At 35.2% G+C, this 27,469-nt stretch overlaps 1 protein-coding gene across 1 annotated transcript in view; it reads left to right on the top strand.

Moving 5' to 3' along the window:
• The window catches only part of Malrd1 (MAM and LDL receptor class A domain containing 1), a 600,954-nt gene that overhangs the window by 398,134 nt on the left and 175,351 nt on the right, over nucleotides 1-27,469 (top strand). Inside the window, exon 29 of the mRNA XM_005387237.2 lies at nucleotides 4,558-4,741. Coding sequence (XP_005387294.2) covers nucleotides 4,558-4,741 — 184 coding nt within the window. The remainder of the gene's footprint in view (nucleotides 1-4,557; nucleotides 4,742-27,469) is intronic.

Below are 27,469 nucleotides of genomic sequence, written 5' to 3'. Positions count from 1 at the left end.
CATTTTGGTTGTCCAAATCTTTAAAGGAAATAGCCACAAATAAATGTTTTGGATTTAAAGGAACACTCTTCATAAAAAGTGAGAATTTGTCTCTTGAGAATTATTTCATAAAACATGTAAAATATTACATACAGTATCCATAGCCACACACATCTACCCAATGAGAATATTGGCTTATCCCTCAAAATTATTCTTTTAGGGCAGAAAACTTCCTGTAAACATGAAACCCTTAAGTATATATTTTTCTTCAAATATGATAACTGTTTGCAAGCTGTTTCTGTAGAAAACATGCTAATTTAAAATAATTGGTCTTACTTTTGTTTTATTTTTGGAAATTCAGTACTGTATTAACTTATACATATTTTAAACATTTCAATATGCTTTCAATTTAAGGAATTTAAACTTTCTGATGCAAGTACTCAATTTTTCAAATAGTTAAACTTTTAGATAATTTGAAGAATTGTGTATATTGGTCTGCTAGATATAGATGGTATTCTAAATTCTAGTCACTCTTTTCTATATCTTAACAGATTTTTTTTTTGTCTTTTTGAGACAGGGTCTTGCTATGCAGTTCAGGCTGGGCTTCAACTCACTGTGTAGCCCAGGCTGACCTTGAACTCCCAGCAAACCACCTGCTTCAGCCTTTTGAGTGCTGGGATTACAGGCATGTACAATCATGACCAGCTTAAAAGATATTTTTAAGACATTTTACCATACTTGTGGAGGTTGTTAATGCCAGTAATGTGATCTATGTAGCTTGAAATATTCTCTGTTCTTGTTTGCCTGGGAATATAGCTCTGTGGTACAACATAAGTTTAGCATGTATGAGGCCTTGGGTTCAATCCCTAACACCCCAAATGCTATAAATATTAACAAAGAGACAGTGATCTTTGATAGACAGAGTTGCTTTGCAGAAGAAAATGAGAAGCACTTGAAAGGGATAAAACCACAGTACTGGGGAAATTCTTTTAGTTTTCCTTCATTTGAGAGTCTTGTGGGAGATGTCTTGGGATCTTGGTATAGCCTGTTGTGGATGGAAATCTAGGATCTGTGTTCATCCTTTGCTGTTGGAGGTGGAAGTCAGACTGGTTTTTCAGTAATGTTTAGCTGTCATAGAGCAATTATTGTTTGGGCATTTTCTTTCTTCTTGGACTCACCATTTTCCAGTTCTTTGGCTGGAGAGAGTAGTTCGTTCCTATTGGAGTACCAAGGTTGCTAGTTTTTAATATCTAGTTTGAGAGACAGGGTGCAGAAATAAAGCTTAGGCAACTAGCCACTTTGTGTTTCTTTAAGACCTGAGGTCCCTCATCAGTCTACCTTCTTCTTTCCACTTTTCAGCACCTTTTTATATTTCTATATAATTGTATGTCATATCCAGGGATTTCAGCTGCTCCTATCTGGAAGAACATAAAATAGTCCACTAAAATCTTTCCTAAAAGAGGAAAATACAGTGACTTAACAGGTATGACATTGTGGATGGCTTGTTCTGAGGTTGTTATCTCTGGAAACAGTTTCAAAACATAGTAAACATATCAGTGGAGAAAAAGTGGCAGAACTCAAATGGTTTGGAGGAAGTTGGCCAATTTTATGTGGTCAATTTATATGACATTGATAGTTAAAGTGAATTAATCAATCAATATGCTTCTGTAATTTGAAGTGGCTCTTTTTTAGTGTTTCTTATTGTCTTTCTGTGACTCTAAGGAAGAGATAATAAAGTATCAAGGAAAACACAATGCAAAAGCAAATATGCAATGTGCAAGATAAAGGAACAACATGAGTAATGTTTGGGAAATCAATTAAACTTGGGGAAAAGATTAAATTCTAAGATAATATATTTGTTCAATTTCTAGATTTTTGCTTATTTTTTGGTGGTGCCGGGGGTTGAACTCAGGACCTGTCATATTCTAGGCAAGCACTCTACCAATGAGCTATAGCTCTAGCCCCACTTTCTATAATTTAACTATTTTTCTATTAATGTCGATTTTTAGGCCTTATCAGTGTGGTTTAATGCTTCTCATATATTTATTGCCTTAAGGTCTTCAACTTAAAAATCACATGAAAGTGAGTGATAAATCCGTGAGCAATGGAAAAGTCATGGTTTACAAATGATAGATTTTTATCTTTCTCAGTTCAAAAAGAGTTGAAATCAAGATATTAAGTAAAGAAATAAAACTAGAATATATGTGCAATAAAACTTGTGAATTTGTTCCATAGACACTTTTAAAACTTTTCTGGTGTGTGTGTGTGTGTGTGTGTGTGTGTGTGTGTGTGTGTGTTTGAGAGAGACAGAGAGACAGAGAGACAGAGACAGAGAGAGAGAAAGAGAAGAGAGAGAAGAGAGAATGATTTCATTCTCAGTAATTTATGTTTATGAATTCTATATTAGATTATTGCTTCCACAGAATAGTTCTGTGTCTTCTCACCTTTTTAATCCCTAACTGCTGGCGTTATAACTTGTTACTATAGTAGCATTGAACATTGAATGAATAAATGTATGGGTGGATGGTAAGCAAAAATACATTTCCTTTGTTTATTTGGCTGAGTACCTCAGATAATTATAGGGATAAGAGTTGATGCTTTATTCAAAGGCTAACAATAGCAAATATATTAGAATGACACTGTACAGTGTCTCATCATGCTTGCTTTTCAAAATAACTTTTATTTGCTTTCTCTCTGAGATAAAATCCAGTGAATATTTTATACAAGTCTTTTTTATTTTTTTACTAGAAACCCAGTTAGAAGTTTTAAGAAATAGTTTATATTTTATTGATTAAAGGGATCACACCACCTTCTTCAATGTTATTTTTTAAATCCCTTTGGGGTGTTGCCATAGCTAATAATTGATGTATAAGCTGCAGAGTCACATGTATACGAAAAATAAGTAAAGTTTGTAAGTTAATGCAGACTTTCATCAATATCCATTTCTCTAGTATTGCTAAGTGTCAGACAGATCCCCGCTACTTTAATCTTTAATTTAACTAATAATCCCTTTGATACCAAGTCTCAGAAACATCACTGAGACTCAAAGACTAACCTTGCAAAGAACTTCTCTTTAGTCATGAGGAAGATAGAAAATTCTATTAATTAGGTGTGAATTTCCTATCCCCTTTATGGCAAAGTTAATTTTAGATTGAATGATACATGCTTGTACTTGCTACCTGTAGCCACACCAAGAACCACTTGATCAGATATCTAATTTCTCCTTCAACAATAGGAGACATCAGCCATGTTTACTAATATTAATTCCCCAAAAGCATGACAATATAAATGTGTATCTCCCATAGCCCATCTTCAGCTATTTCTCTTTATTTCTTTAACCCATTTAAAAAAAATGTCTGATGGGTGTATGCTATAAATATGTTGGAATATCTTGTTTGATTTTCTGCCATTCTTCTAAATATATTAATTGATTCCACTGTTTTGATTGCAAGCTTTAAAGTCAAGGATCTCATTGCGACTTTATCCTGAAAACACAGTGATCTAACCAGGAAACATAGATAAATTAAAATTTGGGGGATAACCATAAACATACACACACACACACACACACACACACATACATTTTCTTTGCTAAATATCTATCATCATGATTTGTTCAGTCATCTACGTCTCAGAAAGGTACATGTGGATGGAAGGTGATTTGAATAGGGGGGTGCTGTCCTTCTCAGTGGATGAACCATTTAGCTGAATGTGCTGTTAGGAGGCAGAGCCTGGATGGATGTGGATCAGAGAGGACATGATAAGGAAGAGTAAATTCTTATCCTTCTCCCCTCCCTTATCTCTGTACTTCTGCTCTGCCATGGAGTGGGCAGATATCCTCTCCAATACTCTTCTACCAGGCCTTCTCTGCCTTGGATCTCAGCATGGACTGAACCCACTGGAAACAGCTATATAACCTTCTCATCCTTAAGTTATTGGTACTGGATATTTTGTCCTAGTGTTAGGAAGGCTGACTAATATACTTCATCATATACACAAGGATAAGTGATATATATATATAACTTTTGTTTTTTGTTTTTTTGTTTTTTTTTTCCTCCGGTACCAGGAACCGAACTCATGACCTTGTGCTTGCCAGGCAGTATATATATTACTTTTTCATCCCACTTTCATCTTTCCCTAGGTCAGTTATTTAAATGTTGGGAAGTTGCAACTGCACTAATTAAACTCTGTAATTAGAAATTGGGAGAAGAACATTTACTACAAACTCAGGACTTGTACAAATGGTTCAGATTCCATCCAATACCAAGAATTTCATGCAGATGTAATGATAGGTGGATTTAAGTGTTAAGGCCACTATAATAATATCCGTGAAAATACCAAAACAAGTTAATTGCTAGTCCTACCAGTATTCCTTTTGGGAAGCATGTTGGAAGATTAATACACTCCGCTTTGGTGAGATAAACTCTATCACGGATATTATCAGATTTCCAAAGTTTTTCTCCCCGTCTCCAATATTCACTGGTCAGAAACTTCTGTCCTAAATAAACAACTAGGTTTGTTTCTTTGCTATTATTATGTGTTTGATTATTTGCCTAATGTAAGCCTCTTTAATTTCAGACAGAGAAAGGACGATCTGAAGTATGGCAAGAAAGTACACAAAATCCTGGCAATCAGTGGCAAAATGTTGTCATCCTGCTAGGAAAGTTAAGGAATTTTGAAGTCATTTTTCAAGGTATCAGAACAAGTGATCTAGGAGGAGGAGCTGCAATTGATGATATTGAGTTTAGAAACTGCACAACTGGTAAGTTGCTGGAATGCTGTCCCATTTGGAAATGTATTTATAAGTGGACATTTTTATCTCTCTTGTGCATTTGTAAAATGCCCTACAGTTAGGTACCTTGAATACACATGTGCAGACAAATAATTTGAAAAGTAAAAATCATTGTAAAGGTACAACTGCCTAAATAGAAAAGACCCATCTTAGTCTATTTGGGTTGCTATGACAACATGTCATAAGCTGAATGGTTTGTAAATAACAAATTTATTCTGAACAGTTCTGGAGGTGGCAACACACAAGATCAAGGTGCCGGCAGTTTTGGTGTGTGAGGAGGATTTGTTTCCTACTTAATAGATATCACTTTCTTGCTGTGTTTTCCCCTGGTGAAAGGGTGAATGGGCTACCTTTGGCCTATTTTATAAGGACAATAATTCCATTAGTACAGAGTTTGTTCCCCTTCAAGTTCATCTCCCCTTAATGACATCACCTTGCAGGATAAAATGTCAGCTTTGGAATCTGGGGGCAACTTCAGTGTTCAGATTATAACAGGACCCTCTCCATTCTCCAATTGCAAAAGTGACTCTTTCTTCCATACTACTCCCTTTGTATAGCTTTGCACAGTGGCAGTATCACAGCCAATGAGGTTTATCCAAAGGCGCGATTATTGCTAATTGAAAACTTTTCCCATACTACTCCCTTTCTAACATGTAGAAGTATCCCCTTTACATTTATTTTTAGAAATAATGTAAAATAAGCCTAAAATTTATATGTATATCTCTCATTTAGTAAGAAATGAACCAGTAAAACAGTCGCAAAGCTGGCTTTTCGTGCTGGCTTTTTGTGAACAGTAAGTTCAAACAGGTAAAGCAGAGCTTGTCCTGAGAACTTTGGTTAGGAGATTTAAAAATACTACCCCATTCCTCAGTTGATGAGGATTTGGGTTGTTTCCAAGATTTAGCTGTGACAAGTTGTGCTGGTGTAAAACATGGGTCTATGTTGTTGGTATATTACTCTTGTTCTTTTTTTTGTTATTCTCTTTAAAATAAAAAAATATTATGCCAGCTTGGGAATAATAACTTTCAAAACTTGCAATCTTTTATCATGTTCCTAAATGTGAAGTATAACTACACTTATATTTTCTTTACAAAACTACCAAAAAATACAAAAAAAATTATAAATGCATTTGTGCAATTTCACAGTTTGCCATGTTCTTTCAAAAAATTATTCCATTTGATTTCCAAAATAGTCCTGCATGATATATACAGCCAGTGAAAGCTATGCCTTCTGTGTTTTTCTATAAGGATTCGCTTGGCAGCAAGCCTCTGGGAAAGAAAAGCTAAACCTGAATGCTATTTAATTTTATTGTTGCTCTCATCTTAAAATATCATTTCACTGAGGCAGTTCAAAAATGTGACTTTGGTTTTGGTGCTGTTGTAGCATCTGTTCTTTTTATGAGCAGAGCTGCTTCAAAGGATTCTGCTTTGTTAGAAATAAATCTTTTAAAGTTTTATTTTTCCCCCCGTTTCCTGAAAAGGTGGTCGCTACTCAGTGACATTATATATGTTACATAAAATCGTAATTGATGTACCCCTTGCAATCTAGGGAATATATAGCTGCTGGTGTCTGTACCACACTGAAGACAGGGTTTGATTTGGGCTTGTAGGTGTTGGGAGGAAGGTGCCTCAATAAGGGAAAATGTGCTTCTGTTCCTATGAAAGGGAAATTGTAGAGATGAGAATGTGCTTCATAAACCCCTTTGTGGTAAATTTCCTAGTTATATGTTGGTTTTTCTATTACAGTTTGAAATACAATCTAGCAATGATGTTCGTAACTTTTTTCAAGTAAAAAAAGCTTCAAAAGTTTTTATGAGGTTTTAGAAGAAAGAAACTTTTATAAAATGAGAAATTTCTTCCTCTCAAGGGAAGCAAAATGACTGTTCTCTTGGTTGATTCAGGACAGAAGGGAACTGACAGTTATTATTACAGCTTCTCTTGCTTTTATGTAGAAGTCTGCACTGTTTCTTCCTTTCCTTGTTTTAAAATCATTTGAGAATTTACATGATTGTTAATTAATTTTGTCCAACTCAACTCAATACTCAGATAACCTTGGAGATACTTCATATTTTATATTTAGTGATATATAGTGGCAGATTTAAGCCTATAGCTCTTTCTGTGTCATCAAAGAGGAATTCTGTAGTCAACTAGTTAAATGTGATCAACTATGTTGATTAAATTTTAGGAAGAAGTAGCCATTGGATTTGAATGGCCCAGGCTGCTATCAATTAGGAGAATTTTCCAATTATTCTGTAAATAACATGAAAAATCATTAAAAATTTTGAAAACTAATAATAATGTTTTTGTAAATCCTTAGTATTAAATTACATGTCAATAAAATATCAGTGCTGTGCAAGATAGGCAGTGAACAGGACCTCAGGGTATGTGGCCTAAATTGCTTTGCACTACTGTCAGATGACAGGAAGATGATGGTTTGTGTCAAAACACCTAAAAGTAGTGGTTAAAAGTAGCATCTCAGTGAGAAGTAGTAGAGACTCTGGAGTCAAACTCCCTAGAAGTGGAATCCGAGTCTGCCATGCAGCTTGGGAAAATAGTCATTTTGTTTTGCCTTGGTTTCCATCAATAAAATTGAGATGATAAACACAGTATCTCCCTTATAGGTCTCTTAAATGGTTAGTATGCGTTTCATTCCTGGAATATAACTAGTACATAGTAAATTACTGTACTCTATTTTATTGATACAATTGCCATCATTAACACAACATGTTCTCAAATGATGCATATTGTTCTGCGTTAGGAAAGCAGCTTGAAATAGTACATGACCATATCATCACAAACTGTCTTATGGGATTTCTCCCACTTTCCGCTTTTTTTTTTTTTTTTTTTTTTTTTTTTGGTACTGGGAATTGAACTCAGGACTTTGTGCTTGCTAGGAAGGCACTTATACCACTGAGCTACATCCCCAGCCCATCTCCCTCTTTCCAGTTGAGGTAACGAACTTCAAAGGTGACTTAATTTTTATTACTGTTATATTCCACCAATAGCATTAAAGGCCCACAAATTGCATGACATTACAACGTATGTGGAATTTTCAAAGTCGGGAAATGCGGATAGGCAGAAAGCAGATTAGAACTTACTTCAGACTGAGGGAATGAGGGTGGCAGTGGCTGCTAATTGATATGAGGTTTCCTTATATAGGGAGGTGAAAATATTCTAAAATTGTTTATGGTCATTATAGCACAACTTCACGAATACACTGCAATTATCAAACATTAAACTTCACCAGGCTGAACTTTGTACCCTATAAATTATAAATCCATAAAGCTATTTAAAAAACCACTAAAACCAATAAATGATGGTGATGGTAGTGGCAGACAGCTTTGAGATTTTATTAATTCCTTATGTCAAAGTGACCAGAGTACCTAGTTAGCAAGCTCAACTGGTAACGCAAAACTTACAAACAAAATTAAATAAAATTACATCTCTATAAACCCAAATTATAAGCAATAGGGGTAAACCCCAAAGAGCAACAAGATCTGTGTGGTTTTTATGCCTATAAGGAAAAGTAGAGCAGAACTTGGAAAGAGCTAACAAATCGTCACTGGAAAGTATGGCCAGCCAGGCGCTTTTAGCATATCAGCCAATGCAGGGATGGGTTTTACTCAGACCGAGAACAAATCCATCCAAAGAATCTGTAAGTTCTGTGACCCTGAGCCTCAAAGTTGACCCACCAAGATTCCTTCCTAGGACAGTAGCCACCCTTCAAAAGGAATAAAACTGAGCAAGTAAAAGTAGCACGAGGAATAGCATCAAATGGAATGAATGAGAATAGTTGGAGGAGAGTAAAGGTCCATGTCAAAGCAGGGAAAGGGACTGCAGTCTGGTGTCTTAGTTACTTTCTCATTGCTGAGACACAATACCCAAAACTTACGCGGTAAAAGAGGAATGAAAGGTTTATATTGGCTCACAGTTTGTAGCGGTTTCAGTCCATAGTCAGCTGGCTCCAAGGCAGGGTGTTGTGGCAGGGGGTGTATCGCAGGGGAGAAACAGCTCATACATGGCAGCAGGAAGCAGACAGCAATCAAGGGAGGAGAGAGGGAGACAGACCCTTTCAGGCTATGCCCCAGTGGCCCACCTTCTCCAGAAGACTTCACCTCCCAGCACCATATTTAGCTCTAAACTCATCAGTGGGCCAAGCCACTGCTGCATATCACTCACCCATGATCCAGTCTCCTCCCCAAAGCCCTAGCTATGAGTGCATGAGGTTTTTCAAGGACATCTAGATATAAACCACAACATCTAGAAATCTCAGAAAGCAGGTCTACACACTTCTTATATACTTATATAGTTTCTAAAGGCTTTCATACTCTCCGCTCTTTTGACCCTAATCATAGAACTTCAGACCTGTCATTTTATAGCCTCAGGTTGGAAAAATGATACAATCACAATAAATAACTACATCTACGATCTAGATCTGTAGTCTCTGGGTGTATTTTCAAATTTCAGAATGATTGAGAAAAAAGTTTAAATTTGTGAGTGAAAATAAGATAAAATATATAGAGATAATTCTCTACCTGAAAATGGAAAGCTATTTGAATTTCATATTTTACTTCCCATTTAAAAACTTACAACTCAAAGTTACTCAAGGATATTTAGTGAATGCACAATGCTAGATGTATTTGTATTTCTTGGCATTCTAAATATAGGATGGTAGTATCCTCATTGTAAAATCAAATTTAGTGTGTTTTTATAAAGAAAAATAAGGTGAAAGAGTGAATATATAGTCTGTAGTCTGTCCAAATACAAACTCAGAAGGATTTCTCCTCTTAGTAAAAGTTAATAACAAAGCAAGTAACTCACTAATGGAAAACCAAGTTACAGATTATAAATATATTATACCTACTTTTTTATTCAAGTTGATGTAAAATAGTTTGTATATATACGCTATACATGCAACAACTGTTCCATAGACTAGAGAAACAGGAATAGAATTGATAGAAAAGAAAAGGAATATTCTAACATTGTGACTGTAATAGTTCTTCATTAAAATATGTACTGTTTTGTATGAGAATATTATTTATTTAAGCACAATCATATATTAAGTGCAATTCACTTGATACATGGTCACTTCACTACTAACCAGCATTTATACCAGCGACCAAAAGCCCACATCTGTAACAAGAGCACTGGGTGTTCATCCTAGTTTACCCATTCGTTGTCAGCTCTGTGGTTTAGTCTTCCTTTGCCTTATTTGTGTCACCCATAAAACAGTTGTCATAATGATACTACCTCATGAACTTCCTGTGAGGATTAAATTATTAGGGCTGTGCAAAGTGCTTTAAAGAATGCATGAGATAATTGTAAGCAACTTGCTTTTGTTGGTGAAAAAGTATGTGTGAGCCACAGTGAAAGTCCTGTCATTTTAGGAATGGAATTTTTATATCAACATTTAGGATCCAATTCTGTTTCATTCCTTCATTTTCACCACCAACATCTCTCTATTGTCAAGACTGCAGAAAGCTCTGTGCAATATACAGCATGGAGATCCTCAGAGCAGGGCTGAAATATATGTGTCCATGGTGTTTGGCCGTATGGATTTTCTGTTTCCCATTTCAGAGATGCTGTCTTGGCTGTAGGCATTCTCCCTTCCTCATTGTGTGACCTCTGGGTCTTCTATTTTCTGAACCTTTCTGCAAACCACCTCTGAGACACTGGTAAACTTGGTACCACAGGGTAGGAGTCGATCATTCTGTAAGATTTTACCTTTTCTACTAACTATCTGGAAATCCAATAGAATGGTGACTGGTTTCCAGTTTAGGAAAAAGGAAGAAATACTTCACAGAGTAGAAAATGTTTCCCAAAGTCAGTAAAATTGAAGTAGACAGTAGCTTCTCTACCTTTTTCTAAACTCATACCTAGCAAAACCCAGCATGCCTTCAATCCTAAATGTGAAAAATAATGAAATACCCTGAGAATAAGATAAAAGAATCCAGCATCATTATAATTTTAGAAATCTACTGTATTTTCTTTCACCTAATCTAGAAATATAACCCTTTTTATCATAGCCAGTTTCACCTCTCTCACTTTTTCCTCTTAGAAACTCTGGGTCTGAGTCCTAAGTGTCTTTTAAGCAGTAATGATCTGGAGTGAAAAATAGTGGCATGATGATAATGATTTCAGGGCAGCATCAGTCTGGATTCACACTGAAGTTGGGAGATCACAAAAGAGTGGTTGCTGTATATAAAATTCTTGAATAAATAAATATACAAACAGACCCCTGTAGGATTTGACTCTAAAAGTTATCTTCTTTACTTAATTTAGGGGAAAAGCTTTTTTTTTCCTGCTCAACATTTTTCCAACTTCTGCATTCCGTTGGCTCACAATTTTCTTTTAAAGTAATTGTGAAGAAAGAAGGAGAAAAATGATGCTGAGTAGAAAAATTAGTAAGAATTTCACTCTAATGAGATAATCAAAAGTGACTTATTTTTAATAGTGGTTGGCTAGATAATGTGTAGCACTGTATAGTATGAGAGTGGGTAAGTGGTTGATAAATGGATACATGGGTAGAAGGATGGATGGATGGATGGATGGATGGATGGATGGATGGATGGAGAGATGGCTAGATGGCTAGATAGTTTAATAAGACCACATATTCAAATCTTGATATGTGTGTGAAAATTCTGAACAAAAAAAAGTGTTCCGTTTTTCAAGAAGTGATGTTCATGTGGTCAATGAAGATAATAAAATAATATGCAATGTTCTATCATGTAATAGTGATAGATGCTGTGAACAACATGGAGAGAAAATGATAGAGAATTACTGCCATGCTAGGAGTTGTCAGAAACAGCTACTCTAAAAGATACAATTGAGCAAAGGCCTAAATAAAATGGGAAAGCAACTGTGCAAGCATCTTGAGGTTGAGACACCAAGAAGGCAGATTTACTAGAAGGCAAGCACACGGCTGGAGCAGAAGGGTGGAGAGATAGTGATGGTCCACATCATGCAGAAGTTCGCCATCAGAAACGCCCACTCCATCCTAAGGACCTTCTCACCGTGTGGGGATTAAGGAAACAGAGCCCAGTGTCCTATTTTGTAGGTTTAAGTCACGGCTATGCCATTTACTTGTATGAGATTAGCAACTCTCATTGACTCGGGACATTTATTTATGATGAGAAAACTAGAACTTACTTTGTAGGGTGACAGAAGATTTAGCAAATACATGCCATGTGCTTCAAACAGTAACTCTTCATGGTAAATACTCAATAAATGTTAAATGTGATTGCCATCACCATCATCATTATCACCATCACCACCACCATCGTATTTAATATGATTCCCTCAACAGCTCTGGAAATTTGAGGTACCCAAAAGTTACATTACATACTACCAGCCATACTGGTTTCCTTATTGATACTAAGTGGCATATTTGGCTGTAATGCCATAAAATACTTCCAATTTCCTCATGAATACCTCGATGGTGAAAGCAACTGCATAGCACCTGACATAGCTCCAAGGTAGTTTCAGTGTTCACTGGTTACCAGTAGACCCAACACTCAGCATGCAATGAGTTACATGAAATAAGTAGGTTATTTACATGAAGCTGGAAGAACAAAAGAAACCTGAAATTCGTAGCTGTTTCTCCCCTATTGCACAGGATATCCTGTATATATGCCAAGATATCATCTGCACACATGTCCATTGCTCCCTACCTGAGGGGCCTGGTAAAGAAGCCTACCATAGATTTACACCTGGGGGAACAGACCACCCTTGGCCAGGGTGTCAACAGACATCCTGGCGAACCTAGATCAGAGCCTCAGCTCTTCCAGCCAATTCCCTCTAAACTCAATATTGCATTCTCAGTATATTCCACAATTATTTTTCAGCACTGCAAGCAAAAAATGAGGAAAAATTGAGATGGCTCCAGGCCACTGAGAGAACTGTGCTGTAATATCTAGTTTGTCTGTGATTTTAAATGATCTGCGGAGGAAACAGACGATAGCAGACATATCGTAGGTGCTCTCAAGTGTGGAGGGTTTTATTCATTTCAGTTGAAATGTGTGAAACATTGTAAATCTTATTTTAAAAATTTTACTATGCGAGTAATCCCCATTGTTACAAACTTTATTTTAAATTTTGGGATTAGGAAACTTATTAAGAGGAGGAAGGGAAAAGAAAATAAACCATATCTACAAATGTTGTAGAACTCGAACCAGGTACAGGTCACGATTCTTTGCCTAACTATATAGGACCATTTTACTCTAGGGTTTCTTGTATAGTGCAATGTACCTTTTATAACTAGCAATATAATTTTCTTCCTGAATTTATATAATTTTTAAATATACCCTTTTCATCAGAGCCAATTCCTATCTTTACATTGAACCTGGTATTTTAAACTAAACTTTATCTGTTGGCTAGGTGAAATGCCCAATGCTTCTTAAGTGAAAAAAATAGTTTTACGCAAAGGAACTACATTCCTGCAAATATCCTTTATTGATTAACATGAAGTGCCAAGGTCACATCTGAAAACTTTTAAAATTAATATAACCAAAATATGGTAAAGGGTTAACTTTTAGAAATTGCATAACACATTGGTAAGGACAAGAGAATAGTGTTTTTGAAGATGGGGAGTATTTTGAGGTTTTTGAAGGGCATGAATGGCAAAGTGTCTTCTACTGTAATAAATTTTTTATCCAACCTAAAGATGTAGGAGGGAAGTATGCCTACACTCATATTCTAACAGTCTAAATGTGTTAAGAAATAGCTTTAGCATCTTTACAAAGGAAGTACAGGGTAAATAAAGTTGACCTTTAAAAACAATTATGAACTTCTTGTTTAAGATAGTTCTATGGTACCAACCCTCTACTTTGGCCAGCTTTAATCTTTACTTTCTTTTACTTCTTTCATAGACCTGAATCAGGGTCTTCATGGCTGTGGCTAACAATCCCTATTGTTCTTCCTGAAGATTCAGAAGCACATTATTTACTTCTTGTAAAATCGGGAAATAGCTGTTATTCCCGGCCCAGCATCAATATTAAAAAAAGGACTACATGGTTGAGTTTATTTTATACAAACTTTATATATATAAATATATTTATATTTTTAATATATCAATAAATTTATATTTATTCATCTATGTCTCTATCTGTATGTATATCTATATCTATCTATCTATCTATCTATCTATCTATCTATATATATATATATATTAGTACTGGGGATTGAACCCAGGGCCTTTGCACTGAACTAAATCCCCAGCCCTTTTTATTTGTGATTTTATTTTGTTTTCTTTTTTGATTTTTGAAACAGCATCTCACTAAGTCACTAACTTACCCAGGCTGTTCTTGAACTTATATTTCTCTTGCTTTGGCCTAAATGAGTATGAGGGTTACAGAAGTGTTCTGTCAATCATGGCTGAGTACCGTATATGATATTTTAATCAGCTATTTTAAATTGCAAACTCAAAGCTATAAATGGATTTAATTACTTTAATAGTGTATTGAAGTAAACCCTTTGTTATATACCTGCTAAAGTCAGATATTACTTTATCTTTTGGTAAAGTTGAAAAAAAGTAGCATTTGAATATTAAAAAGGTCTACATTTGAAGATGTAACTTCAATCTATCCTATTCATGAATGAAATATTATAATTAATGTGATTATACTTGATTATGATACAATTACAAGGATATGACTTGGTTTATTCATATTACTGAAAAATAGAACTTACTTGAGCAGATATTGTACCAAGGCTTAAATAGCCCCTAAAATTTCTCTAGATTCATACGAAAGCATTTATAAATCGAATGCTAGCATTATCTTCCATTGATGTAATCTGACATTAGAATTTGTTTCAATTATGGTGAACATTTCCACACATTATTTAGATCAGTAGAGCCACTACATAAAGCATTTATGGCAATACAGTATTTCAATTTTTGCTGAACTATACTTTATTGACTATTTTCTATTCAAAATATGTATTTTTATCACATTTCTACTTTATCCTCATGAGTATGTATTTTTTGTATTCCATTACACAATTGAAAGATATGTTCTTCAGTCCTGAAATATTAGTATGAATATATTCTAATACAATAAAAATATAAGCTTCAGAAGTATTCAAAATAAGTAGATATGGAGCTCAAATATATATATATATTTAGACTAAATGTAAAGAAAATAGTTACAGTAAAACTTATAAATATTTATAAATGCATAAAGTGTAAGGCAGGGCTACAAATAAATATTCTCTATTGATGGAACATACACATACACACACATGCAATGTTTCCTGTAACATAATATGTGACTTTCTGGAAAACCTCATCTTCATCAATAATATAAAAGATAGAAGAGGGCTGTGGAAAATAGAGTTAGGGTAAGCCACTATAATAGTAGGTAACATAGTCACACATCAGTAATATGAACAGTAGCAATCATTAAACAAACCAGCAGTGTGTGCAGTGGTGGTGAATCTATGGCATGCATGCCACAGCAGGTTGTTTGTTACCACTGCAAGCTCTAAAAGGTTTGCCATCACTGGTTTAAAGCTTCAAAAATTCCCAATTATTAGAGGAATTCAGTAAATGTCTCCGTTTATCTGAAAATAGTGAGGTGAGTGGGAAATAAGGAATCTTGATAGAAGACTGGTATTAAAAGTTTGAGGTTGTGGAATTACGCAGGCATGGGAAAAGCACCTTCAAACTGAGCAGAATCATAAATCTATAACTACTTCCTCACAGGAGCACATGGAAAAATTGGGCACAGAACAGCAGGGGCAGTAGTACAAGCTGCACAGTCCTGGGTTCTTCCATGACTTGCTGTGGTCAGCTGTGTGTGTGTGTGTGTGTGTGTGTGTGTGTGTGTGTGTTCTGTACTTTATTTTCTTCAGCTCTGTCTTCATTCCACAGATGTTATCATAGTGGGAAAAATCCTGTATGAATCAACACAACCTCTGTGTTATCCTAAACTAAGCACCCCGACTCTGCTCAATTCATCAGTTGTTCATGAACTCCACTGTTTCAAGAAACGTGCACTGATTAAATATCAAGAAGACCAATAGAAGGAAATTAAGAAATTGTCTTGGTTACTTTTCTCTTGTTGCTGAGACAAGATACCTGACGCCCAAAATTAAGGAAGGAAAGATTCATTTAGTTTACAGTTTGTGGAGGTTGCAGTCCATACTCGGCTGGCTCTGAGGTGGAGTGGCACACGGCAGAGGGCAACCATTCATGGAGGTGGAAGACAGCAAAAGCAGCAAGAGCAAAATGGAGGAGTGGCTGCAAGCACCCTCTTTCCCTCCCTTACATATGCAAACTATCTGCTCCAGGGTGGGTGTAACACTCACACCCATAATCCCAGCATTGGATCATGGATCAATCCTAAACTCTAGAAGCCCACACCCATGACTACATGAGGCTTTGGGGGGACATCCAGACACAAACCACAACATAAATATTGAAGAACAAATGAGTGCCGAGGTCAGGCTAGAATCAGTACATACATCTCATTTAAGGAGGGAGTAAGGGGAGGTTCTTGAAGTATTTGAGCCAAATAAACCCTGTGAGTTGTGTACAAGTTTGCCTAGGATGGATTGGAAAATGAAGAGTTTTAGACTGTTGATTAAAATATCAGGACATAGCTCAGAAAAAGAAAGTAAGTATGGTTTGAAGTTCTTTCCACTATCTTAATTTTGGTCTTTCAGTGTTTATACATTGTCATGATAATTGCTGAGAAATCTCTGTGTTAAAGAGGTCTACTTTAATTACCAATATCATGGAGCATAGAGGAGGTTTATTTACGGGCACAAGGAATTTCAAGAAATCTAAAGTCAGGAATGAAGACAGCTCCTGGAGGGCACAGAAACCAGAGACTAAAAAATGAGAGGGAACAACGGTCTTTCTGTGCATCTTGATATTTAACTGCTTTTGCCTACTCATTCATTTCATTTCTGTCTGTGAAACCAGCTCTCTCACCATGTAGCATTTTTCTGTTCCAATAACTGTACTCTTTATTAAATAAGTTTACTGGTATGTTTTAGGTATGCATAATGATCACTTTCATCCTAGGGAACTTGGACCTGTACATGAACCTGTGCATCCCCTCCCTTCCCTTCAACTCCTCTTCCCCTCCTTATTTGCAGACTTTTGTTTCCATTTTATACATTTTTTTCTTCATTGCCTTCTTTCCCCTTCCTTCTTCATCATCCCTTTCCCATTTTCTTTTGCACAGTTCCTTCCTATATTTTAGGCAACAAAGGCAAGCCAGGGGGCATCACAATTCCTGACTTGAAATTATACTATAGAGCTACTGTGATAAAATCAGCATGGTACTGTCAAGAAAAAAAAAAAGATCTGAGGATCATTGGAACAGATTAAGAAGATCCAGAAGCAGCTTCTCATCATATTTATGCAGAAAACGTGACTGGACAAAGCACAAATGCCTGGATACATTGTTACTGACATCATTTTATCATTCTAAATTCTCAGGTTGACCTTTCTGGGCTCACATGCACTCTCAGATTAGTTAACTGTACCCAGAAGGGAGGGAGAAACATGGTTTCTGAATGCAAATCCTCCTACTGGAACCCCACTGTAGTGACCAGGTTGATGAGGGTGAGCTGAGTTATGTTAATCATATATTTTATTTTCTATATTCTTAGACATTTATTCAAATTTCTCCTGAGAGTACTTCTTAAATGCAAACCAAGCAATCTGAAGCCCGCACCCCCCAGTGCCTCTTTCATGACGCTCTTACATTTCTGGGAACTATTCTCCTACTCTAATCACCTAAGACCAGACACAGAGACAGTAACAGTCTCCATGTCCCAGAGCTTACTGGATTTACCCAAAATAACAAGCCAGAAATCTCTCTGCTGAAAGCATAATAAAGGCTGTTTTCCACTCTTCCCTACCTCCTATCTCTGGAACAACCATGGGTTTCCCTGCATAGCCACCCAGGTGATGTAGTGTTCCCCTATTTTGGGGATTTGTAAGTATAAAATTCTGTCTAGTGGTAGTCATCAGCCCATCTGCTGGCCTCACAGTAACTAAATAATAACAAAACCTACATTAAAACACAGTGCACAATAACCTCATTGTAAAGGTATTTTTAGAGCATTGTATCATGCTCTCAGTAAATGTGTATACAATGCTTCCTATAAAGAAGTGTGGGAGGATATTACACAGATAAATTGATTATTCTAATGGATGCTAGTCCTATGTCTAGGTAAAAACCATGAACTGAGCTAGAGTAGAACACACGGGGAATAGAGACAGGGAGATGAATGTGTGAAATAGTGAGGGAGACCTGATCATTCAGGGTGACTGCCTTAGCTCCAGTCCTTATGGCTACTTTCCAGCTGGCAGGAAAATACAAGTTGGGAAAAGAAGCAAAGAACACATACCAGCTGCCTTTTCAAAATGTTTCCTTGAAGCTGCTGTACATCAGTTATACTTGTAGCTATTTAGACAGAATTTAGTTTCATACTCAAAGCATGAGAAATTCTATGAAATGTGTTTTTCACAACTGTTATTACTAGGGAAGAGGAAGAAAAAAATATTGCTAACTAATACCACACCATGAGTCGCTATAGGGAAATTTGTGAGTTTAAGAATATGAAAAATTATGACTTTAATGTATATAAACATACTCTGTTACCTACTGAGACTTGGAACCATCCAAAGTTCGTGGATAATCCAGCCCCTTCTCTAAAATGGTACACTATGTGCATATAACCTTGCACACCCTTCTGAATACTGTGTCATCTCTAAATTACTTATGATACCTAACACAATGTAAGAGCTATGTGAATAGCTATTATATTGTGTTGTCTAGAAAATAATAAAAGATAAATTCTATACATTTTAGAACTGACAGAATTTGTTCCCATTTGCTGATGGAAGTTGATAATATCCACAGATAGGGAACATGCAATAATGGAGGACCATATATTGCCATTTTCAAGAACTCGTAATAAAAGCAAATTTCCACCTCGCCTAGTGTTACTTGCTGTGTTTCTACACACATCTTCTGTTGAAGGTGGTTGCTGTTTGGATCTCTGCGGTCTTTGTGTATATCCTTGTCTTTGCATTTTCAAAGCTTAAACCTGTCTTACAGCTCCATCACTTCCATCAAGATTCCTTTCTCTTTTTAATTAAGATACACTAATATATCATTTTCTTTAAATGCACACAAATAATCATTTTGTTAATTTTTAATAAGGAATTTTTCCTAATCTAGTAGATGAAATAGTGTATTATTTTTATTTGCATGTATGGTTAATACTGAGATTACATCTTTTTTTCTCATATGATTTTTAATGATCACTTATTTTTCCTCTCTTCTGAACTACCCATTCATTTTTTACCAACATTTCTAATGGGCAAACTTTCTTACATTGATTTGAAGGTGCCCTTTCTTCATGAACTATGTTAACTTCCTTTTTTATGAGGTAGTATAAATATATATACACATAAATTTTTTATTATCTTCTTCACATCTTCTCTAGGACATTTGATGAAAATATTTTTATCTGATTAATTTAATCATAGCTTTCCTTTTTGCTTCTGTCTTCATCATAGTTTAAGAAGCATTTTGCTATTAAATAAGCATTCTTCATGTTTTTCTGTGTTCTCTAACCTCATAGCTTAGTGATGCATTAGTTTCCTAGGTCCATGATGCAAAATCCCACAGACTGGGAAGCTTACACAGCAGAAAGGAAGTTTTTCATAGTTCTTAGCCTGGAACTCCCAGAGTATGAGCAAGTGGCAGATTTGGTTTCCTCTGACTTGTCTTTGGTTTACACATATCTGTCTTCTTGGCATGTCCTCGCATGGTCTTTCTGTGCCTGATAGTTCTCTTTCTTCTTATGAGGACACCAGCCTCATGGGCTCAGTTTAAATTAATCATTTCTTTGAGAACGCTATATGCATATGCATTCACATGGGTTGATAGGCACCCAGTCCTGTGGTCTTGTTTAACCTGACATTGGACTTCTCATTGGAGATTTCCCATTCCATAGTTTCTTTTACCAAAGGTAACCATAGCATTTCAGTGGTTGTGTTCAAGTAGATCTTAGTTTGCTTAAGAATGGCCCCAAAATGCAAGAGTCCTGTTGCAGCAATGTGGCTATCCCAAGAAGAAACCCAAAGGTGATTCTTTAAATGAATACATGAAATTTCTCCACTTCCAAAGGAAGAGAAAAAAATGTCATGTGCTAGTGCTGTATCAGGAAAATAAAGTATTTTGAGAGAGGACACATTGACATAACATTTACTAAGGCATATTTTTATAGTTGGCTGATTTTATTTTTATTCACTTTTTTATTTTAAAGAGCATAAAATATAAGAAAACAATAAAAATGATACAGAGTTTCAAAACAAGATGATAGGAAATTAACAATGATTGTTATACTGCATATCTTTATCTTCAAAGTAGTTGTTCAGATTACCAGATATAGGCATGCAAAATTGATCAAAGAATTAAGTATTAACTGTTCTATTCACTCTTGTTAATCTCTTACTGTGCACAATTTATCGAATGAACTTTACATAGGTATCCACATATAAGGAAAAAACTAAACACACAGTTTGGTACTATCTGTGGTTGCAGGCAGCCCATATGGCTCTTGAAGGTATGTTCTGGAGAAGGAGGAGGTAGTGTCAGTACCCCCTTAAAATTTTTAATTCAAAATATGATTTTACTTGAGGTTCCAGGGTTGTGACTTCAAAATATGAATGGAGTGGTATAGTTAAGCCTCCAACAATGTTGCGGTGCTCACATGTAAATGTCCTTTATCTACATTCCTTTTACCACTGAGAATTTGTCTGCATTTTAATTATACTTTATAATTTTTATTGTTCCTAAGACTATGCCATAAGTCTTTTGAGTTTTTCTGACTTCTTTTCCGCTTTCCAAAATACTGGCACATTTTCTGATCCTAGTTCCATAATCTGCATGTCCCCTCTTTAGTGTAGTACTTTGCCCTGGGGGAATGCTTAGGATTCATTTGAGTTGTTTACTTTTTAATGATTAATCAGAGTTCTCTTAATTGTCCTCCTCTTGTGGACACTATAATGTGGAATTAAGTGATTATCCTGATTATCAAGGACTCTCAGGAATTCGTTTGGCTGGATGACGCTTTCACTTCCTTAATGGCCTTTAGCTATAAGCATGGACCAAAGTATTAAAAGGTTCTTTTAATCTAAATAGTCAATTGGATGATTTTAAGAAATAAAAGAAGAAAAGAAATGAAACTAAGAAATTAATAATTTTATCACTCAATATCTGAAAATATTTCTTCTGTTTGTGTGGTTCTAATCATCTTTAGTGTAAGTTGATTTAAAGGGGGACTTTTTTGTGTGTGAAATCACTGATTACAAGTTACCTCAGTATATGTTCAGCCTCACAAACACATTGGAATGAAGTTTGAGCAGAACACAGATTTATTTGAGAACTGGATGTAGAAGTTTTTGGATATCTGAAAGAGCACAGAAACATACCTTTGTATGGATTATCTCTTCACCAGGGAGAAATCCACAGGCTTCTTGTTAGATAACCTTAAAAGTTCTGCATCTCTAGGTTTCCAGGATCACAGAAAAACTACTTCTAGAAATACACTCTTTGCTTAATTTTAAATCCTTAGTTCTTATTAGTTCAGATACTAATGCTACCCACTAGAATAAATATATTTCTCTGAAAAGGCAAAAAGTTATTTTGCTTTCTTTCTTTTTTCTCTCCCTTTTCTTTCCTTCTTTTTAAAAATATTTTTAAACAATACTTTGTTTTTTTTGTTTTTGTTTTTTTTTTTTTTTTTGGTTTTTCTCCGGTACCGGGAACCAAACTCATGACCTTGCGCTTGCCAGGCCGGTGCTTTGCCGCTGAGCTAAATCCCCAGCCCCTTTAAACAATACTTTGTACTGTGAAATGCATTGCTTATTGTGATCTTCAACCTTGCATGCACTTTAAAATCTCTAAAATCTCTTGGAAATATTCTCTGCCTAAACCCTACTCTAGAGCAATTAAATCATTTTTTCTGGGTATGGGGTCCAAATATCATTTCCTAAAGTGCGAACAGTAATGGGAGCTTTATTATACATATGAGAGAATTTTAATGTATACTTCCAGCTTTAAAATAAAAGGAAATGCTTCCCTAACTTCAAACAAGTTGAGTACATTATCTGTGCTTTGACAATGACCTTGCTTGCTGTTCTCCAATCCTGAGCTTTTCTCTTCTGCTGGAGGCAATAAATACACTGGCTTTTATAATAATGATCTTATTGGCTTACTGTATGACTGTTTGCATTCCTAAATAATATTATTCAATTTCTATTTTCTGTCCCTTACATAAAGAATCATAATGTAAAAATGATGTGTTTTGGTCACTTCTTTTTGAGCTCTGTGTTACTGAGATTCTTCACTAAGAATGAAGATGTAGCTCATTTATTTCATCAGTTATTCCATGCAGTTGTGAATGAATACTCCAAGAATAATAAATAAGAATACTCCAAGAATAATAAATAAATAATAAGAAAGAATTTAATTCTACTCTAAGGTTTCGCTTTTATGGAAGTAAATATAAATAAACACTAAGATTGTGGTTGTGGTTAATAGGGAAAATGGCCATACTCCCAAAATTGTTACACAGATTTAATACAATCCTAATCAAGATATCATTAACACACCTCACATAACTAGAGAAAACACTCCTGAAGTTCATGTGGAAGCAAAAGAGACCTAGAATAGCAAAGGCAATTCTGTGCAACAAAGGCAAGGCTGGAGGCAGCACAATCCCTGACTTGAAATTATACTCCAAAGCCACAGTGATAAAATCAGCATGGTACTGGCAAAAAAACAAAACAAACAAACAAACAAAAATGACAAAACAGACCTGAGGTTCAGTGGAACAGATATGAAGATGCAAATGCAACTACAAACGATCTTTGACAAAAGGGCTAAACATATTTATTGGAAGAAAGATAGCCTCTTTAACAAATGGTGCTGGAGAAATTGGCTTTTCATGTGCTGAAGACTAAAACTAGACATCTGTCAAAGATCTAAATAATGAAACAGAAACACTTAATCTACTGGGTGAGAAAGTAGGTAAAAATCTTGAAGACATAGGGGTAGGCAGAAGCTTCGTAAATAAAACCCAAACTGCATGGAAACACTTTAAAGAATCAACAACTGAGATCTTGTCTTATGAAAAAGCTTTTGCACATCAGAGGAAATTATCAGCAGAGTGAAAAGACAATCCACAGAGTGGGAAGAAATTGTAGCCCACTGTCCCTCAGACAAAGGACCTATATCTGGAACATACAAAGAATTGAAAATAATTAGACCTCTCCATATTCAAAGACACAATAAAAAGTGAGCATCTGAGATGAACATACACTTCTCAGAAGAAGTATAAATGGCAAACAAATATATGAAAAAATGTTCAGTATCACTGGTCATTCAAGAGATACAAATTAAAACAACACTGAGATTCCATCTCACCCCAGTAAGAATGGCTACCATCAAGAAATCAACCAATAACAAATGTTGGAAGGACGGTGGGGAAAATGGCACCTTTGTTCACTGTTGGTGGGAATGTAGACTGGTACAACCACTATGGAAATCAGTGTTGAGATTCCTCACAAAACTATGATTAGAAGTCCTATTCAACCCAGCTATTCCCTTTCTGAGTATTTTCCCAGAAGAATTAAAAACATCCTACCACAGCAATATACATGTACCCATGTTTATAGCAGCACATTTTGTCCTAGCTAACTGTGGAAACAACCCAAATGCCCATCAACAAAGGAATGGATAAAAAAGATGTGGTATTTTTATACAATGAAGTACTCCTTAGCTATAAAAAAGGATAAATTCAAGACTTTTGTAGCTAAATGGTTGCAATTTAAAACCATACTCATAAATGAAATAAATAAGTCTCACATGTGTAAATATCATATTGTCTCCCTAGTGTGAGAAGCTGAAAGAGTAAATAAGATCCAAAATGTATAATAGATATTGTGAAATGAGAAGAAACTGTTCAGACAGAAAGAGAAACTGGAATGGGGGAAAGGAGAAAAGAATGAAGAAAAAATAAAAATAAATAGATATATATCCACACACAAGATAGTTCAGATAGTTGTACTACCAGTTGCTATTAGTCCATTGAAAAGATTTATGCCTATATTGTTTGATCAATTTTTAATGCCTATATCTTGTAATATGAGCAAGATAACAATATGCAATGTTCTGACCATTGTTACTGTCCTACGATCTTGTTTTGAAATTTTATACCATTTTATTTTTTTGGCTTTTCTTTAAAATAATTAAAAAACAAGAGTGGTGCTACTTCGTTGTCCTTCCCCCTTATGCTTGGTAGCAGGCCAAAGTTGTGGTACAAACCAAAACCCAGTGTTAGATAATAAAAATTTCTCTTGTCCTTTTCCTGAAATTACTTCACTGAAATATAACTGCCATGTTAAAGATGTGTTTAATGTATAGAACTCCTGGGTTTAAGCATACACCACCAAACAGTCACCACAGATATCACATCTCAAAGTTTCCCTTAACCCCTTTATTATTATTGTTGCTTTTTTTCATCGTTAAATGGCAGGAATGCTTAATAAGCCAGGCATACTGGCACATATCTGTAATCCCAGCCACTCTGGAGGCTGAGACTAGAGGACTGCAGGCTGAAGGCCAGCCTCGGCAACATTGTGAGACTTTATCTCAAACTAAAATAAAAAAGTTTTAGCATCATGCTGGGTTTAATTGATAATATGAGGCAGAGAAAAGAGGACACTTAACAAAAGATCTGCCTTCTTAACAAATTCAATAGGTATAGCAAGCTCTAGATATTATGCTACATTAAAAAATGGCAGAACTTACTTTGCATAGCTGAAATATACTCTTTAACTTTTGACTCAAGGCCTGGCATGGTGGCACAGGCCTATAATCCCAGCCATCAAGAGGCTGAGGCAGAAGGACCAGTGTGAGTTCCAGACCAGCCTGGGCTACAGCTTGAGTTCAAGGCCAGCCTGAACTTCATAGTGAAACTCTGTCTTAAAAAGACCAAAACAAAACAAAACAAAACAGAAAAACAGACAAACAAAAACCTTTGACTCTATATTTCTACTTTCCCCCAGACTTTGACAGCCACCATCCCATTTCTACCTTCTATGAATGATTATTTCAAATTTTATCAATTTGTCTGAGTTTTGTTCATTTCATTAAGTATAATGACCTCCATGTTTTTCTTATCCATAGACACTTGTTTCCTTATCTTAATTATTATGCACTGATCATAGAAGTGCAAGTATCTGTTTAGGATCCTGATTTCAGTTCCTTAGGATATGTACACCATTGTGTATTTAGCTAACTGCATATTTGTTGGTTTGTATCTGAGCTCTGTGTTCTGTATCACTGGTGCACATGTCTGAATTTATGCCAGTGCTGTACAGTTTACATTATTGTAGATATATAACATGTTTTGAAATCGATAAGTATGATGCATCTGTTTTTCTTCTGCTATACTGAACTTTGGTTATTGAGATCTTTTGTAGCCCTATATGAATTTTAGCATATTCTCTTATTCCTATGAAAAATGTTATTAGAATTTTGATAAGAATTACATTGAATATGTAGATTACCTTGGAGAGCATGGACACTGTAACAATATTAAGCTCTCCAACCCATGAATACAGGATGTCTTCAAATTTGTCTGTGTTCTTTAATTTGTTTCATCAGTGTTTTGTAGTCTCCAGTGTACAGAGATTTCAAATTTTTATTACACTTATTTTTAAGTAATTTGATGAAAATATAAATGGAATTATTGTCTAAATTTTGTTTTCAGATAGTGTACTGCTTACGGAAATACTATTGATTTTTGTCAATTTCTTTCCTAAAATTTTACTAATTTTTAATTTTCTTTACTAGTTTTCCTGTGACTTTTTAGAGTTTTTTTTTCTTTTTTTACAAATAATATCATGTTATCTGCAAACAGATCATTCTATTTCAGCTTTTTAGTTTTAGGTGCCTTTTTTATCTTTCCTATTTGTCCTGAATAGGACTTCCTGGACTGTGTTGAATAGAAACAATGAGAATTAGATATTTTTTGTGTCTCCTTTGGAGATACTTTGCCCATTTTTTTCATCAGTTCACTTTGTTATTGTCATTGGGTTTTAAGCAATTTTTTTGAGCAAGGTCTTGCTATGTAAGTCAGGCTGACCTTGAACTCACTAAATAGCCTAGGCTATAAAGTCTATTATCTCCAACTTGAGGCAATCCTCTTGCCTCAGTCTCCAGAGTGCTAGGATTACAGGCCTGAGTGCTGGTACTACATACCTGGCTAAACAGTTTTTAATGTACATAGACAGGTGGATATGGACAGTAAGACTACTCCTCTGCTTTGCAGTTGAGCAGATGAACTGGAAATAGAAATTCATATAAACACAAAAGTGCAGCCATGTATAAATTTACCCTAATTCCAATGTAAATCCAAATAAATGATTAAACACATCTGTATTTCAACAATCTCTTTGTCAAATAGGAAAATGTTTGTTTACTATACTGTTATCAGTAACACAATATTCCTTGCTGTAATGAATAACTTTTTCAATCTTACAAATTTTGAAATAATATTGAACAATGATTCCTATCATGATAAGCATCTGTCAGACACAGGGATATCATTCTCTGAAATCATCACCAGGGATTTTTCCAACATAAGTGGAAATTTAGTAAATTAATACTACATATGTATAACTCTATTTGAAAAAGTAAATAACATAAAATATCATTAAGGGTTTCTCCAAGAAGCTTTTTTCTGCAGATAGAATGCAGCCCAGTGATGAAAGTAAGAACTAGGACTTTCAACATCTCCTACATGTAAAGGACTACTTTGCCTACTTTATAAGTTTTATCTTCAATAATGTTAAAAGAACCCATTTTATAGACAAAGAAACTAAGGCTCTAGGTGGTCATGTAAAGAACAACCAAAAAGAAAAATTTAAGACAACTCATTTAGGGGAACATTTATTGCATGCTAAACATATACGGAAAATTTCGCATGTGTTAACTCATTTAATGTTCACTCATCTTTTGTCATGTAAGAACTTCAGTATGCCCATTTACTAAATGAGAAATCTGCAGCTCAGAAGAGTAATTGAATTTTAACAAATCGCACAGTTTTGGCAGGATTTCTGAAGTTGTAAGTGTGTTGTTGTTTTTGTCTTTTTGAGACATTACTATGTAGTTCAAACTGGCCTTGAACTCACTCTGTAGCCCAGACTGGCCTCAGACTCACAGTGATCCTCATGCCTCAGCCTCCCAAGTGCTGGGATTTTAGGCATGCACCAATACAACTTGCTGAAGTTATGTTTTTAAGCAACCTTTTATATTTATTTTTTGTATTTATTCTTCAATAATTAAGAATGTAAAGTAAATAATATGTACCTTGAGTATATGTGTCTTAAGTCTAAGTAAATCTTTTAAACACTAGAGATCTCAATGAAATACTATATCAGAAATGTTCACAAACTAAATTATTTTGCATTTCCTAAATATAAGAGAGTTTAATAGAAATGGTGAAAGATAGCATTGTACTGAGATTAGATTTGTTTATATTTATTTTATTCAGGAAAACGTAATGCATATTATTTGATACTACAATTTGCATGTAAGTTGAAAATTTTGTGACTGTCTTACAACCTTAAATAATAGAGAAGAGGAACTAATTATAAGAT

This window comes from Chinchilla lanigera, unplaced genomic scaffold, assembly GCF_000276665.1.
Source record: "Chinchilla lanigera isolate Chin_1 unplaced genomic scaffold, ChiLan1.0 scaffold00028, whole genome shotgun sequence".
Lineage (NCBI taxonomy): Eukaryota > Metazoa > Chordata > Mammalia > Rodentia > Chinchillidae > Chinchilla > Chinchilla lanigera.
This window is presented reverse-complemented; position numbering and strand designations above follow the sequence as displayed.